This window comes from Enhydra lutris, unplaced genomic scaffold (genome assembly GCF_002288905.1).
Source record: "Enhydra lutris kenyoni isolate GAN:26980312 unplaced genomic scaffold, ASM228890v2 scaffoldscaffold23, whole genome shotgun sequence".
Taxonomy (NCBI): domain Eukaryota; kingdom Metazoa; phylum Chordata; class Mammalia; order Carnivora; family Mustelidae; genus Enhydra; species Enhydra lutris.
In genome coordinates, this window is record NW_019154107.1 from 6,258,351 (window position 1) to 6,276,282 (window position 17,932).

The 17,932-nt window shown below is 42.0% G+C and overlaps 1 protein-coding gene across 2 annotated transcripts in view; it reads left to right on the forward strand.

Moving 5' to 3' along the window:
* The window catches only part of LOC111150441 (pyruvate dehydrogenase kinase 3), a 67,815-nt gene extending 54,235 nt beyond the window's left edge, over positions 1-13,580 (forward strand). For both annotated transcript variants that reach the window (XM_022507907.1, XM_022507908.1), the window contains 6 exons: positions 1,282-1,358; positions 2,658-2,759; positions 3,148-3,258; positions 6,358-6,471; positions 7,734-7,873; positions 12,883-13,580. In XM_022507907.1, the coding sequence (XP_022363615.1) occupies positions 1,282-1,358; positions 2,658-2,759; positions 3,148-3,258; positions 6,358-6,471; positions 7,734-7,873; positions 12,883-12,913 (575 nt within the window). In that variant the 3' untranslated portion in view covers positions 12,914-13,580. The remainder of the gene's footprint in view (positions 1-1,281; positions 1,359-2,657; positions 2,760-3,147; positions 3,259-6,357; positions 6,472-7,733; positions 7,874-12,882) is intronic.
* Positions 13,581-17,932: the final 4,352 nt, after the last annotated feature.

Consider the following 17,932-nt stretch of genomic DNA (forward strand, 5'->3'; position numbering starts at 1 on the left):
CAGGTGCTCCAATTTTCAGCTTTTAAAAAAGGAACCTATAGACAAAATACAGAAGAGTTCATTAGGATTACAGACCAGAATGGAAATATTATCAACCGAAAGACTAAAGCAGAAGTAGTAGCAAGTGGCTACCTCTGGGTGCAGACTGGGGGGAGACGGTAGAAGGATTTTTGCTTTTCTTCTTTTTGTTTTTAGAAATTTCATTTATTTTATTTTATTGAATAATTTCAAAAGTAACTGATCATCAGAGAGTTCGGGATTCAGACTCAGAAGCTCTTGGTTCATTTGTCCAATTTCAGGCCTCTTCTGTTTCAGTAGGCGAGTCACATAGCCTCCGCAGAGCCCGTGTCCTCGCCCATAATAATGCCACCGTCCCTGTGAACCCCACTGTAGTGTCATGAGGGCTCACTTGGATTGTGCACGCTCAAGCTTCTTATCACCTTCTAAGAACCTAACAAATGTTTGCTCTACTTTATATCCCTGTTACTTATATTAGAGGAAGTAGTTAAGTCGAAATTATAACATGGGTGACTATATCTGTGTTCTACTTGAGAATGTTCACGTATTTTCAGTCTTTTACATGATTATGGGCCACGAGGAGGAAGGACCAAGTTTTCCACTTGGTCTACTCTCTATAGCCCACGTTGTTCTTAGTGCCTGACATGGGATTCAGTGTTTCTTGTGTTTTCCTCCGGAGATCCCTGATATAAGGAGAAAGGACTATGGGTCTCTGGGGGTGGGGGAGGGGTTGTCTGCCTGCTACTAGTAGAAAAGTTATGTGAACCTTAAATTCTACTCTAATATGCCTTGTTTGTGGAAATTGAACAGAGATTAACATTGCTCCTTAGTCTAATCTGCAAGAAGATGTGCCGCTTTTCCTCTGTGGCTTCACATTCCCCATGATGACCGCTGGGGTCACCACTGGGGGTGGTGTCCCAGAATTTGAAAAACACTGAGCGATATTTAGATGACTTATGTAATGCTTAGAATATTATGACATACATAATAATATTCCAGTTTTGCTCAGCTAAGGTTTACAGAGATTGAGTAACCCGCCCAAGGTCACATGGCTTGTAAGTGAAGGAGCCGGATTTCTCCCCGGGTTTGTTGGACTTCCAAGCACATGCTTTTGCTCAGCCCTGACTTTAAAGGTGGAAACCTAAATTAGCCTTTCGTGTAGAGTTCTTTTTTATGTACTTGGGAGGTAGAACGCCAGCCACATTCTTGACTTTCTTATAGTTTTTGTCCTTATTCATTGATGGTTTTTGTGTCTTTTTTCAGCCAAAGCTCCAGACAAACCTATTCAGGTAGTTTATGTGCCCTCACACCTGTTTCACATGCTATTTGAGTTGTTCAAGGTAAGTGGAATTTAAAAACACGGAAAGAAGTCTTCATTTTAAATTACTTTGATTCAGAGCATAATGGATTCTTTAGATTAGCATAAGAAAAAGGTTTTGCATAACCATTTTAAAAATTCTATTTCTGATACCCTGTGGGTTTTATAATTTGTACACTGTGAGATGAAAAATTGCTGTGTACAGTACAGTTTTCGTGAATATTAGTACATATTGATTTGGGAGCTTAATTGTACTTCAGTGATTTTATGTAAAAATCCATACTGTTTTTTCTTCAGTTTTGAGATTAGAGATGCTTTTTACTTTCCCAACCTGGCGAAGGCTTTACTGGTGGTAGCCAGATCAAAATAAATACATGTTTTTGCGTGTTTAGGTTTCTGAACGTTAAGCACTTTGGTGCCTCAGCAGTTATTTTAGTTCTGAGAGATCCCGTAACTCTTTGACGTATTTGAGTCCATTGAGAAGATCTGACGGAAGCAGAGAGGAAAGATAGGGAGGGGCTGGACCAAAAAGAGGAGCCGCCCCCCCCTTAGCCGCTCCATGAAGAAAAAGAATAAAAATCTCTTTCGACTCCACAGCTTACGTTGCTTTTGTTAATCACCAGCTCATGGCATTTATAAGAGCAGTATTATAGGCACAAGGCATTTAAGCTAAAATTTCATTTCTTCCAATGTGTAAAACCCTAAATTGAACACCTGAAAAATCAGTTATGCTGATTTGCTTCCCAAAATTATAATGTTACTGATGTAACACTTTAAGGTTGAGATGGGCATTCAATTGTGAACTTTCTCTTCAACAGCTGTGGCTTTTTGAGAATTTCTTTTTAACTGACGTTGCTTCTACTTTTTTTTTTTTTTTCAGCCAAATGATTAATTTTTGTGGGAAGCATGAATACTTTCAGGTTTTCCGCCTTATTTAGAGGAAAGGTGCTCTGTAAATGCAGACTGATAAGTAAATGCAGCCTCGTTACGTGTGAAAAAAACATTCCTCTTGGTTAAGAGTTGAATGACTTAAATACGCTAAGGCAAAAACAAAAAGAGAAAAGAAAGAAAAAAAATACTTAGTATGATGGATGGAAATAAAACTCGATGAAATCAAAATAAAGCATCGGGCAATTTTTCCTTGCTCCAAACACACATTTAGTTAAGTTCTTTAGAGGGGGAAATAAAGGGTGTATAAACCCAACTAATATTTGCTCCACAAAAGCGTTATTGTGTAATAAGTAATCCTGTGCTAGTTTCTTTTTTTAAATTGTGGTTTGTGAGTCAGCGGTATGCTACAAAAAAAGCCTTATTATTTCAGAACTCAATGAGAGCGACAGTTGAACTATATGAAGACAGAAAAGAAGCCTACCCCTCTGTTAAAACCCTCGTTACTCTGGGTAAAGAAGACTTGTCCATTAAGGTAACTACCTGCTTTGTTTGCACACGTTATCAGTTGATTTAATAGTACCCAGACCCTGAGGAATCTGAGGGAAGAGAAGAAGATGGACCCTGAATGTCTTATTTTTATGTACCACGTTAGATCTTTAGCTTGTTGCCTCATTTAAACTTAGCAGAAGCCCATTTTTCAGGGAGCTGTACCAGACCCCCCCCCGGCCCAAGTCTGTGGGATCCTAGCGGCCGTCCCTGCCTCCTTTGTTCTAGTTTGTTCGCAGTGGAGCTGTATTTCCCTGGGGATTCAAAGCCCTCGTATCTTTTAGAGTTAGTTACCTGGTATGTACTGTAATGAACTTCTTCCTCGTACTAAGTATAGATTGACTGTTTTTAAAAAACCATTTTGTACATTACAGATAAGTGACCTAGGTGGTGGTGTCCCACTTCGAAAAATAGACCGCCTTTTTAACTACATGTATTCAACTGCTCCTAGACCCAGCCTGGAGCCTACGAGAGCTGCCCCTCTGGTAAGCATCTTAAAGTGCTGCTTAGGGGAAGACCATTAACCTGAGAAGGGACTCCAGCAGAGCGGCCTTTCTCCTGGCTCCTTACCCTAGCCTCTCTGAATCTGAATGTTTCCGGCATGATTTGGAGGAAGGGAGATTTTATCCCACTGCTACTTTCTTTGTCAATCCTTTGGACTTAGACTTCTTTTCTAATTTTGTCTAAGAAACACTCAGAGCTGAGTACCTCACTTCCTATTGTAGAGAAAAGGCACCTCCCTTTGGTTAAGGACTGCTGCGGGGGCACCACTCCCCGCCGGGTGCTCTATCAGAGGGAATGGAAGGTTAAGAGCCGCCCGCCCGGAGCAAAGGAGCCTCACAGGGCTGCTGCGTGGTCCTGGGCACCTCACTTGGGCACCACGTGCTGTGGGAGCCCCAAATCACCCGGGGCCTTTAACTTCCCCCACCAAATCTGTTTATATAATTAGAATGTTCAAGTATGAATACAATAAATTTTGTATAGTAAACAGCATAAGTAGGAAACATATAGGTGGCGTATGCATTTTCGGAGCCCTTTCTGTCTAGGCTTTATGAGGCAGTGAGAAAAGCCTCAGGTTACCATGGCAGCATTTAGATCCTGCTAGGGCCACACTTTGTTCCCCTGCTGAGTGTTTCTAATTGACAAACAACAATTGAACCCTTTGTCATTAAACACAGCAACATAGCTATCAGTCTGCAGAACAGTTGAGGGTACAAATTAAGTTTCATTTTTCAAGTTCTACCTGACTGATAAGCATGTGAGATTATATTTTATTGTATGAATAAAATCCAACACTTTGCATCATTTATTCGAGACAGAGTTTGTTAACTTGGCATGTTGAAAACAGAGAGGAAGTCATGCTTACAGGAGTCAAGAAAATTCTCGAAAGATCAATTTTGAAAGGGGTTGCCTTTACCAGGTACCTACTTAAGTAAATGTCAAAAGAAAAAGCACTACAAGCAAATCCCCAATTGTTTATAAGGAATATGGATCCTCTATTCCAGGTCTCAAGAGAGCAGCTTGAGGACAGCTGTTCTGTCATCTTTTTTAAAAAATGGAACTGAATTGACGTAAGAGACCTTAAAATATTATGTATCCAACCTCCCATTTTATAGACGAGAAAATAAGGCTAGTGCCTTGCCCAAGGTCGTTGTACTCATTAGGGCACAGCTGGCACTGGTTGCGTCAGCATTCTTTCCCGTGTCCCATACAGCCTCTCCTTTTGAAGAAAGGTTTCCACTAGCTTCTGTCCCAGTTATCAACTGTATACATCCCCAAATCCTGTCAGATTCTTTGACACCCAGAGAAAACCTGGATGAACCTCACTCAGTCTAGGTTAGAGACTCCTCTTCTGTGTTCTCATGGCTTACCTGCTCCTCACACCCACGACAGGATTGGAATCAGGCATTCTCGGCTGTTCCCTGGTAGACCTGAGGGCAGGTTCTGGGCCTTGCTGCAATGTAGGAGACAGATTTCCTTGGCCTCTTCCTGGAATATTCTGGTTTCTTTGCTATGGTGACCACATTCATCGTCATGGATATCTTGTCCTCACCACCAGCCTTATCCTGTCAGTGCAGAAGCCCTGGAATGACAGTGCGCGCCGTCATACCCAACCCTTTGAGTTAGGCCCTGCCCTGAGGGAGGAATGTAGGAAAGATGTTCGCAAACAGTAGAAATCCATGTAAGCTGGTAAAATCGTGGCTCTGCGGTAGCCATAATGGCAGCTTCCGTTTATTTACTTTTACTAGGTCTCAGGCACTGTGTCAAGACTTGACAGTTGTTAGGTTATGTAATCCTCAGAGCAGCTCCGAGGGAAGCTTTTCATTACATCTTCAGATGACAGAGCAATCTCAGAGAGGTTAGGTAAACTGCTCAGAGTGGATTTCTCCTTATGTCTCTCTGAGCCTAAAGCCCATGTAACCTCTGCTCTAACAAGCGCATTACCCCACTGCCTCCTTGTCGGGGGATTTCATCAGAAGGGCCAAAGCTTGTGGCGTTGAACCTGCCCCTCCAGTCTAGACTTGCTGAGATAGTATCCTTTGTTCTTATTGTTCCTGTCAATGTCTGAGACTTTTCTGTTTGCAACAACCTGTTACATTCAGGGTTCTATGACATGAAAATGTAAGAGGGCACTGGAATTGTTTTCTCAAAACGAGATACATGGGACCTACCGTATAGCAAAATATTTCAGCATTCCCAGAACTTTAGGAAGTAGAGTCTCAGGAAATTGTCTTTTTAGTGTATTAGCCTGGGTACCAGTAGATTGGAACTCTTGTGCTACTCATTTAATTTTCACTTCAGAGAACAAGAAAATCTGATAATGGATCTTTGCGATGATGTGGTTTAGTTTTGTTAACAGTTCAAATTCCACTTGATTTGGAATTTGCTTTCAAAATGCTAACAGTTCACTTAAAAATGCTAAAAAAAAGTAGTCAAAACTTGGAGTATTTCTAATATTTTCCAAACATAAGAGAAGTGTTTTTGCAGGTTGAAAATGACTGTTTGCCATAAAATGAGTATACACATCATTGTAAAGGTTGGATCAGTAATTTCCTTGCTTTAAACCTGACTTAAGAATTTCTTTTAATCGGGGCGCCTGGGTGGCTTAGGCAGTTGGGCATCCAACTCTTGATTTTTGGCTCAGGTCATGATCTCAGGGTCCTGGGATCAGGCCCTGTATCAGGCTCCCCACTCAGGGGAGTCTGCTGAAGGATTCTCTCTCCCCCTCTCCTGTTCATGCTCTCTCTTGCTCTCATTCCCTAAATAAATAATTTTTTTTAAATATATTTTTTAAAGATTTTATTTATTTATTTGACAGAGGTCACAAGTAGGCAGAGGCAGGCAGAGAGAGAGAGGAGGAAGTAGGCTCCCTGCTGAGCAGAGAGCCCGATGTGGGGCTCGATCCCAGGACCCTGGGATCATGACCTGAGCCGAAGGCAGAGGCTTTAACCCACTGAGCCACCCAGGCGCCCCAATAAATAAATTCTTTAAAGAGAATTTCTTTTACTCTTCTGAGTAGTCCTCATACCAAGTATGTTAGCATTTGTGCACGTCTCACTGTATTATTTTTCTTTTCTCTATAGGCTGGATTTGGTTATGGCTTGCCAATTTCTCGTCTGTATGCTAGATATTTCCAAGGAGATCTAAAACTCTATTCAATGGAAGGAGTTGGCACTGACGCTGTCATTTATTTAAAGGTACTGCACTTTATTAGTAATATGAAGGCATCTTTACTTTTGAAAGCTTTAGGTTCTAATAACCAATGGAAAATAACACTACATCATCTCTTACATTCATTTCAGATATACTTCAGTTTTATGGGAAAACCGGGGTGTGTCCTGCCCTTGATTTTATGCACAGATATAGTAAAATATGGAACATGGAGAAGGAAAAGCTAAAATACTGATTTTTAAAGCCATGATTCTTACTTGCGATTTCTTTTAAATTGCATAAGCATTGAAAGGGCTAATCTAAAAGGAGACAGATTTTCATAAACTGAAGTGTTTTAGTCTTACTTTAGAACTCACTGGCTTTCCTAGAATTCAGTAATCATAGTATGGTGATATAAATAGGCTGATGTAATAAGAAAGCTTCTGTAACACAAGTTTTCTCATGCATTGGTGGCATCAGACTTTTGTTTATTTCTAAACTCTGGAATATTTGGAAGATTTTTTAAGTAGTTAATACAGGCACGTAGTACAGAATTGAGAAGCTACAAAGGGGAGAACTTAAGGCTTTCCCTCCTCTGTCTCTAAGCCACTTGCTTCTCTTTCCCTGAGGCTACCACAGTACCAGTTTCTCATGGAGCGTCTTGGAGTTGATTCTGCATTGATACACAGATGGGGAAAAATAATTTTTTTCCCATATAATGATTATTTCAGCATTTTTCCCTTTTTTTTTTTTTAGCTTTCCTGTATAGCTTGGAAATCTTGCTATATCCATTCATACAGAGCTGCTCATTCTCTTTAACAGCCGTGTAGTGTGATACATGTTGTATGTAACGTGTTATACCATTACTTAGTACATCTAAATGATGTGCTATTTGATACCACCTTATGGGCGTATGTTTATAAACTTCATATGTATGAAACTTTATATACGTAGGGGCCTTCCGTATGGGCCCTCAGGGAAAGCGATTGGTCAGTGACTAGTGCTTGGCCTAAGACCATAGAGTCAAGATGATTGAGTATCTCAAAGCATTATTAACTGAATTAAGATGCTTTTTCTTCTGGTTGCTTTGTGTACTTTACTACTGGTTTTGAATGAGTGAGAGTTTTTATTCCTTTAAAGGAGCTTTAATTTCATCCCAGCCAGTCTAAGTAAACTATGAAAATGTAATTTCAATATAATTCCAAAAATCTACATTAAGGTTTCTCGTGTTTTAATAGTAAAATTTGGGTTAGTATTTCACGTGAGAAAAGTGACATGTGGTCCTCTGGTGTATGTTTTTGTCTCTTAGGCACTTTCCAGTGAATCATTTGAGAGACTTCCTGTTTTCAATAAGTCCGCGTGGCGTCATTACAAGACCACTCCCGAAGCTGATGACTGGAGCAATCCCAGCAGAGAACCGAGGGACGCCTCAAAATACAAGGCGAAACAGTAATTTCCCACTTTGCTTTCTATTATAAAGTATCTGATGATTCCCTAGAATGTACCAGCCAGATGATCCCTTTAGCCAGATCTTCTCTGTGGCTTTTTCACTGGAAGAGCAAAGTGATCTCTAAAGGAAGGAAGGACGGCGAGAACCGGGTAGCCAGAGTAGCCCTTCCACTGGAGGTATGAACAGCAGGGAGCAAGTTTATCCTGCTGTAGATTGGATTTTCAAAGTAAGTTTTGGGATTTGTCATCACCTATGATGACAGAAGGACATTTGACAGGAGGGCATTTAGGGAAGGTCTGTGGGTGGGTTGAATCTGAAAATAAAGAAGTGAAAATGATCAGTCCAGATAAACAAGGTGTGGTTTATCCATGCAACGGAAAAGGACACATACTCTATGATTCCACTTACGTGAGGTACCTGGCAAAGTTAGATGCTTAGGGACAGAAGGTAGAATGGTTGCCGAGAGCAGGGAGAATGAGGCGTTAGTGTTTAATGGGTGCAGAGTTTCCGTTGGGAAGATGACAAGGTTCTGGAGGTGGGGGGCGGGGGTTGCCCAACACTGAATGTACTTAATGCTACTGAACTGTTCGCTTAAAAACAGCCATTCTTTACCCTCTTACCAGATAGCAAATGTTATGTGTGGTTTCCCACAGTAAATAAAGGAAAACAGAAAAAAGAAAACTAATCACAGAACAACAGGTTTCACTGCTTTATGGTAGTAAGGGCAACAATCCCACCTTCAATTTCCAATTATTTTTTTCTCCTGACTGTTATTAGGCTCCAGCTCTGCTGGCAACAGTAACAGCTCTGTTTATTTAAAATAACCTTTTGTTAACAGAACAGCGCTATACATGCGTTGTAAAAAATTAGAAAATGTAAGTAAGCAAAAAAAGGAAAGAGAAAGCACCGTATTCCCACAACCCAGAGATTACCACTCTTATGACTTTCTGTATTTGCTATGTACACATACTTTGCTATATATATATATATATATATTTATATATATATATATTGTATATGTATATATTTTCTCCCAAATGAGATCTAATTATTTATAATCTTCTACAACCTGGCTTTATTTCATTTAACCATTTTCACCTTTCCAGGTCAGTAAATTTTCATCTTGAGAATTTCCCTGAATTGCCCAAACCTGGATCAGTTCTTAGATTGTATAACAATCTGAGTAGATTTCAAGTTGTTTTAAATCTAGAACAATATTTTTGTTGGTGACGAGAGACCATCCTAGTTGTCCTGCAAAAGTATCCAACCTGGATATTTTTGGCTTCTTCTTCGACGTGTCATTTAGCCTTTCCCCTATTTTTTGTATTTCCTATAAACTGCAAGTTCATCTAAAGATTCAAGGGAGCATTTTTTGTTGTTGTTGTTCAGAGTACCTCATAAGCACTATTTCAGAATTATACTGTGAGACCCATGATATCTGACTGATCCCTCCATAGTATAGTTGTTTTTTCCTTTCTCAACCAGAAAGTCATCTGGGGACTCCTGGGTGGCTCAGTCAGTTAAGCGGCCAACTCTTGATTTTGGTTCAGGTCGTGGTCTCAGGGTTCTGGGATTGAACCCCACGGTGGGCTCCCTACTCAGTGGACAGTCTGCTTGAGGATTCGCCCTCTCCCTCTACCCCTCCCCCCAGCTCATGCATATACACTCTCCCTTTCAAATAAATAAATCTTTTTTTAAAAAGGAAAATGTAATTATGGCCTGAATCAATAATTTTATTAATGTTTATGAGTTATTTTTGTGAGTTACTTTTAATACCATTCCTTTGATGTTTATTAGCTGACATTCTCCCATGAAGTTCTTCCTCATCAACACAGGCCATTTAAGTACCTTTTTTTTTTTTTTTAGATTTTATTTATTTGTTTTAGAGAGAGAGAGAGAGAGAGAGTACAAGCAGAGGGAGGGGCAGAGGGAGAGACAGAATCCCAGGCCGACTCCACGCTGAGTGGAGAGCCCAACGTAGGGCTCAATCCCAGGACCCTGAGATCGTGACCTGAGCCAAAACCAGGAGTTGGATGCTCAACTGACTGAGCCACCCAGGCACCCCCATTTAGGTCCCTTTTGAAGTACAGCTCCCCCTGACAAAGCAGGATAAGAGTTTAAATCTTTCCCTTTAACTAGCAATTTTGAAGGTAAGAAGTAGAGGTAAAATCCATCTTAAATGGTAACAAATGAGTTTTTGGCTTTCACTTTTTCGAGCATTATTATGGATAGTGTAGAATTTCCTTCAATACGTTTCAATTAGAACTACACACACACACACATAAAGTGCTCAAGTCTTAAGTTTATAGCCTGACACATTTTTACATCTATATTTCTAGCACCTTTGTAATCAGACACTTCCCCCTTTACCATCCCCACCATGTAGCCATTATTCTGACTCGGTCACCCATTCTTATAACTGACTCTATCACTTGTTAAACTTAAAAGGAACATGTGGCATGTACTCGTTTTTGTGTCCAGATCTCTGTGAGGTCCATCCGTGTTACTGCATGTAGCAGTTATCTTTCTGATGATTAAATTAGCACACCTTTGGCCACTGGTGACTATTTTGAGTCAGATCCTCGGTGTTCCTTTGCTAAAACTTTGAAAGCTTTTTCTGGCCCAAGATGATATTACAGTCTCATCTTCTACCTTCCCTGCCTCCATCCTAGAATCCACCATTTCCCTCAAGGAGTCCTGTTTGCCTTTAACAGGTGTTAGAGACCTTAATCTGGAAGTTGGCGGTGAACATTATGCCTTGTCTAGTCCGCTTTTCTGGACAGAACTGTACAATGCATATTTTTAAACCATAAGTTTGTGTTGATATTTTCAATTTGACTTTAACATTGCAATATCCCAGCCCAATGTATTATAATTGAGCACACCTCTTCTTAATCTTGATTCTTAACATAACGCAACAGAAAGGTTTTGTATGCAAATGCAGTTGATACAGCTTTCGATTTTGCCCCATTATAGTAGCATTGGTCTTTTCTGATGAATGCCATAAAGGGTATCCCTACTGATTTTTGTCTCTATGGAAGTATTGGGATGGACCTCTGTACAGTATTGCTGGAGCAGTCATTCATCTCAAACATGAAACATAGAGGAGTTTGGCTTGTGCACGTGAGTGCAAGCGGACACGTGGCTGTGCATGCAGACATACACACACCATCTCTGGCCAAGATTGAGCTAAACCAGCTTGAAACAATTGGATCCATTTCCCTTGATTTCATTTTCAGTCTCTGTATCCGGCAGGTGACACGTTGGGCATCACTGTGACTGACGAATGCAGGCTATTGCTCTGCTAGAGGGAGTTGTTTGGGTAGTACAGAAGCAGTCTTTATAAATAATATGGTTCATTTGGACTGTAAAAAGCTGGCTTTAATTGAGTCTTGTTTTATTTTTATTTTTATTTAAAAAAATTTTTTTTTAAGAATTTATTTATTCATTTGACAGAGATCACAAGTAGGCAGAGAGGCAGGCAGAGAGAGAGAGAGAGAGAGGAGGAAGCAGGCTCCCTGCCGAGCAGAGAGCCCGATGCGGGACTCGATCCCAGGACCCTGAGATCATGACCTGAGCCGAAGGCAGAGGCTTAACACACTGAGCCACCCAGGCGCCCTTGAGTCTTGTTTTAAATGCCATTTTAAAACTCTAAATAGTTTAGCGGGTTGTATACTAATTACGAGTCTTGATTTCTAATATAGTATTAGGTAGACAAGTTTTAGCAGAAAGCAATATTTAAAATTGGAAAACGGTTAGCCTGATGATTAAAATTGTTAAATTATACAAATAGGGTAATTGGTGGTGATCTTGGGCAAATATTTAGTGTAGCTATGGTAAACTCACGAGGTGAATGAGAAATGCTACAAAAATGTATTTTCTAATCAGATTTTTCTTTTTCTTTTTTGGGGGGCTTTTTAAGTTTTTATTTTACTTTATTATTTTTTTTTAAAGATTTTATTTATTTATTTGACAGACAGAGATCACAAGTAGGCAGAGAGGCAGGCAGAGAGAGAGGAAGGGAAGCAGGCTCCCTGCTGAGCAGAGAGCCCGATGCGGGGCTCGATCCCAGGACCCTGAGATCATGACCTGAGCCAAAGGCAGCGGCTTAACCCACTGAGCCACCCAGGCGCCCTAAGTTTTTATTTTAATTCCATTTAGTTAATGTGCTGTGTGATATTAGTTTCAAGAGTACAACATAGTGATTCAGCACTTCCACACATCGCCTGGTACTCATCATAATCTAATGATATTTTTAATAACAGCTTTATTGAGATATAATTCACATACCCCATAAATTCACCCCCTTAAAATGTACACTTCTAGTGTCTTCACAGAGTGTGGGACCCTCACCACTGTCTAATTTTAGAACGTTTGTACCATCTCAGAAAGAAATCTTGTACCCATTAGCACTCATTCCTCATTTCTAATCAGGTTTTTAACTGAGAGTAAAGAACTGTTTTGAGGTATGTATAGGGGGGCGCCTGGGTGGCTCAGTCAGTGAAGCGTGAAGTGTCTGCCTTCTGCTCAGATCATGATCCCAGTGTCCTGGGATCGAGCCCCGCATCCCTCTCCCCCTGCTCCTCCCCCCTACTTGTGCTCTCTCTTGCTGTCTCTCTCTCTTAAATAAATAAAAATTTTTTTAAAAGTACATATAAGTAATAAATGGTATTTCTTTTTCTGTAATAACCACAGAGAATAATTCTGAGAAGACAAAGCTTTTTTTTTAAGATTTTATTTATTTATTTGACAGAGAGAGAGATCACAAGTAGGTAGAGAGAGGGGAAAGCAGCTCCCTGCTGAGCAGAGAGCCCAATGTGGAGCTCAATCCCAGGACCCTGGGATCATGACCTGAGCCAAAGGCAGAGACTCAACCCACTGAGCCACCCAGGCACCCAAGGCAAAGCTTTTTGAACTATCACTATAACTAAATGCTCTGAGTAAATCTTGGTTAAATAGAGAAGGTTGTACTCCAACTCACTGGCTATTCCTGTTGTTTTCTTTTTAGGGACAAGATCAAGACTAATAGAACTTTCTAGAGAACTGAATGCTCATATCCTCTCTGAGAAGAAAGATTACCTTCTGCAAGTCAACCAGAGAGAACTCCTTTCCTCCACCAACTCTGAGCAAGGCACTATAGTTACTCCAGTGCTTGAATGTGTAATTTCTCTATATGATCTGGACCTTTTCCACAAAAACCTTCCTGTAGCTGCTCCAGATCCGCACTAAAGTAGTAACCTGAACAATTTTTCCTAGTGCATTGTTGTGGTTTGGTTGGCGCCTGTCGTAAGAGAGCTCAGGGCCTCGTTAGCGCTCTGGTGCCCTCATACCTTCCTCCTCCTTGTCATAGAGTCGAATGTCTACACTCTCCCCAGGATTCTAAGCTTCTTCCTCATTCCAGATACAGCCAGTTTCTGCTGTTGCTCTTTGTGACCAAACACCATGGTTTTCCAAAACACCAACTAAGGCCTGGGTGATCTGGAAGCTGAAGACGCCAGCGGAGTGTGTCTTGGTAATTCCGTCCTGGGGCCCTTCCTCTCCCATATGCGTCCTTTCTCACTCTGTGATTTCAGCTTTTGCCTTCTTCCATCCGATCTGAGTGAGGTGCGGCTCCTTTCACCATAGCTCTTACTCTCTGATACATTGATTTTATTTTAAAATTCATTTGTGTACTTCCATTCTGTCAATTAAAGCGTTCCAAAAGTTGTCTTGGGATTTTTCACTTAACCACTTGGTTTCAGAGATCTTAAGTGAAAAACTACCTTCCAGTCATTATTGAGTTTGTGAAAGTGGGACGTGGAGTTTTTATGCTATGTAAAAATGTTGCCAGTCTACTTATTTTATTCTGTTCCTTTGTCGTTTTCTGAGGAATTGCAAGTCTCTGTGTGATGCACGTTAGTCATCGTAAAATCGGCTATTGAAGGGAAAAGGTCTTCCTTGTCGATTTTGAAAAATAATTTTCATTTTTGTGAGTTCTTGGCCAGTTTTAGAACTGTCGATCTGATTTTCATACTCCTTTGCTTTTTTGCTGAAAGTCAGGCTGGGCAGAGGCCTTGGGGTGAGGAAAGAGAAGCGAGGTTGTGTTGACCCCTCAGCAACGGAAGCCGTCCAAGACTCTGGATTAAAGGCACAATTTATACTGCTCCACAGGATGTGTTTCCCTTCACTGTCATTTTTCATATCATCGACTTTGGTTTCTGCCTTCTCTTGACGCCCATATAAATGCATCCATCCAATTTTTTAAGTGTGGAGCACGCTGTTGGGAAAGTTGTGCTTTGTAAAGTATTCCCCTCCTTCAGTGCCTGGCGGGTCGGGGCGGTCGCCCCACCTGGGGTCCCCGCGGGGGGCCTTCCCGGGAGGAGTTGTGCTCTGACCAGCAGCACATGGGCCAGCGGCAGCTGTTTCTCCTCATTCCCCTGAGTCTGATTTTGTTTCATTTCATTATGTTACCTGAGCTCGTGGTCATTCCCTTCATCTTTAGAAAGGTCCCATCTCTTCCATCCTCAGAAGGATCCCGTCAGAGAACTCATCTAATCCATCAAAGAAGAGAAAGACAGATGGACTCAGAGAGAGGGGACGGGATGTCCACATGGAAGCCTGCGGGCTGGAGGACTGAGTCAGTGTCTTGGGGATGGGGCTGTCTCATAGGATTGATTCCTTGTGTAAATGATGTGAAAGTAATGACCCTTTCCATTTGAAGTCGCTGGCTTTCTTACCAACGTTGGATAGTATGTCATTATCTTACTAGGCTTCCATTCCTAAACACACACCTTTATACTTTCAGTAGGAAACAGCGTAGCGGGAGGGAGGTCACAAATTCAGGCCTGCTCCCTCCTGCTACGCCCCCCCCCCCGCACCTGTTAGCCACCCCCCGCACCCCAAGCTCCGTGTAAGGCTTGAAGAAAGGAAGGAAGGGGTGGGAAAATCCTATCACATTCTTCCCTTCACAGGTCTTTTTCAAAAGTAAAGGCTTCTTTCAGTGTTTTCATGACTTCATTAGTAGTCCTTTCACTAGTGGACTCTGCGGCTCACTCCTACCCAGCTGGCCCCAGTAGTCTTGGCGTTCCTGTCTGCTTTCTGCATTAAGAGTTGAACTCTGCTCCCAGAGCAACCGTAAGAAGAGTTGCGGGAACATCTTGTGTTCTCACAGCTTAGTGGCCCACGCATTTGTTTCTTCTCTTGTTGCCTGTATGTGCTTCTCTGAACCCAGGTGCGTCCCTCTGGCTGTTTACTCGGGTTGTGGAAACAAATGGTCAAATTACTACGTAGAGTTGGTAAAGTAAATAGACATCGACCCTTTTTCAGCTAAATTCAATCAGTTCTCCCATTTCCTCTGTGTTTCCCTCTCATTTACTCAATTTTTAGTATTAGGGGACTGCAGCAACTGTTTGAACTAGTTCCTGGCACATAGTAGAGGCTTAATAAATAGTAGTTGAATCAAGAAATGAAAACTGCCATTTACCTTGGGCGGGGGGCCATGTTTCCACATTCTTCAAGTATTTTTCTTTCCAAAGTAGAAACATTTCAAGTCAGGAGCTGTGGAAATACTGAATCTCCTGTTAACAGGGCTGAAAAATGACTTCAAGATGTAGAGAAGGGGAAGGAAAGAAGTAAGGATGGACCCACAGGAACCGTCTGGTTTTTTTTTTGTTTTGTTTTTGTTTTTGTCTTTTGGGTCTCTGAGTATCTGATTTTGGTTCTTTAGTACACTGGGTTCTTTCCATCCAGTCAAGTGAGATGATTTTACAGCCTCGCTTAGAAGTTCCAAAGAGCGTTCACAGAAAGCCTCCTGTCTGATCCTCAGTGTGCTGTGAGGTGGGCCATGCGAGTGTGGCCTCTGACCCTCACATGCGTTCCAAAGCAGTTCTTCGCTTTGCTGGGGTGAATGGAAGGACCCAAGTGAATAGTTGGGTCGTCTTGTTCCTAGACCTGTGCTCTCAGTGGTGCAGCGGGTAACCAGCATCATTGCTTTTGAGGAATTTCTTGGGTATATTAACCCTCAAGGGTAAGATATAAGCCAAAATGTGTCTATAGGGCAAGAGAACTGCATTCAGGAGAGGTTTTCTTTTGTGTGTTTTCATTTTGGCATAGTTAGAGGAGATAATCAAATGGATTTGGCAGCTTTTACCTAGAAAGACAGGCAACTTAGAGGGGTATAGCTGTAGGTAATTACTAGAGTTATTTAGACTTAATTCTATGTTTCATTTAACTCCATGTTCACTGCCAGCCCTTTCCTACAAAGACTCCACTTTCAGTCTTTGCTTTTATCCTTCAGTGGCCTGGATTACAGCTCTGGTTGGATTTTCTTCCATATTTACAAACACGCTACTCTTGCCATTCCTTATGAACAGTAACTGGGCTGCTTCTCAAGGTTCTTGTCTCACATCCTTTTCCCCTCGATCCCGTGGACGCCTCACTTTATTATCTTCTAGCGTCTGGTGGTCCTGAGAAGCCTCAGTCCGGACAGGTTGTTCTTCACCGTTCGTAGATGACCTGCTTATTTGTACTGCATACTTGGGGCCTCTTGTTTATCCTCAAAGTTCATGACTTTGTTCAAGTCTGTGTCAGGACTGACAGTTGTCTGTTGGCTTTTTCTGGTCCACGATGAGTGGTGCGCATTGCGTTCGGGCCTCACTGCGGGTCCTATAAGTTTGTTCTCTTCTTCAGAACTTTGTCCCTGTCTTGGTTCTGTGTCAGCCTGGCCTTCACATTCTCTTCCCTTTGGTTGCTTTCATCCCCTTGTCTTTCTTGTTGCTGTGAATTTTTTTCCATCGGGTCTGACACTCCCGTGTCACTCACTCAGGGCTCCGAAGTGTGAATGGTAGGCCTAGCTGTTCATAGTGTGAGTTTCACTTCTGTTACAGTTTTGTTTTTGATCTCTTTCTTTTCTTAGCTCTGCCAGCTTTTTTCTTTCATTATGTTGTCCTGTCTGACTCTTTGTTTCATTTCTTGGAAGGCTGAACTGTGTTGTCTACAATTTTTCCGGTTTCTGAAATCATTGTTTCTAGGGCCTACTTAGTTTGTCTTAGGCTTCCTTCCTTCCTTTCCTCTTGGTGGTTTTGCTCTTCTATTGTTGTACAAGTATCATGATGGGTTTTTCTGCTTATTATTTGTCTTTGCATGGAACCAGTCCTAGCTGCCCAAGAAGAGTGCAGGGAAACTCCTCGACTCCTCTTTTCTCAAGTGAGAAGCATTTGAATGGTCGCCTTAGGACTTAAACGGTATTGCTGGGTTGTAAGGGTGAAGGCTGTTGTGTTTCAGTTGGGTACCTGGGTATAGGGGCATGAGGAGTGAAACAAAGCCTCCTTGGGGTATTTTGTCTTCCGAGTGCCTTCTGTGGGTGCTGCCGGGTTCTCTGCCCTGGGGCGGCAGGCCGGGTCTACCTGCGGGGGGGGGGGGGGGGGGGGGGCGGGTGTGTGTGTGGATATCCTGCTTGACTTTCCCCCACTTCCACTAGGGGTCGCCCTAGCAGGAGTCTGGAGGCTTTGTATCTGGATTTGTGTGGTTGCCCCCCACCCCACCCCCCAGGTTCTCTTTATCTCCTGCACGCACAGATGCAGCACCCAATGTCTCACCCTCCCCTCCCAGGTGTGGTTGTGGAAATGAGCCCGCACAGCGTGCACAGGGCTTCTCCGGACTGCCGCCGGTCCTCGTTTCTCCAGGTTAACAGATGATTGGTCCAGTTCTTTGGCAACCTCTCCTGAACTGCCCAGCAACTGTGGTCAAATGCGAGAATGCTCCTCTGATTAGTCTCCCACTTCGTTGTATCTGTCAGACACTCCCCCTGGAGTCCTTGGTATGGGGTGGTGGCTTTTATTAGTTTCATAATGGACAGCTTCTTTTTCAGTTTTTGGATGTGTGTGTTGAGGGGCAGGAGCACTTATATAAACATGCATTTATTCTGCCATCTTTCCCCGGGGTCCAGGTGCATAAACATTGATTTTGAAGATAATGTCCTTCATGGTCATAATCTGTATGAAAGTAAACAGAAGAAACCAGTGTCGCTAGCAGGAAAAAACCATTAATAACTTAATCAATACAGGATTTTTGTTTGTTGT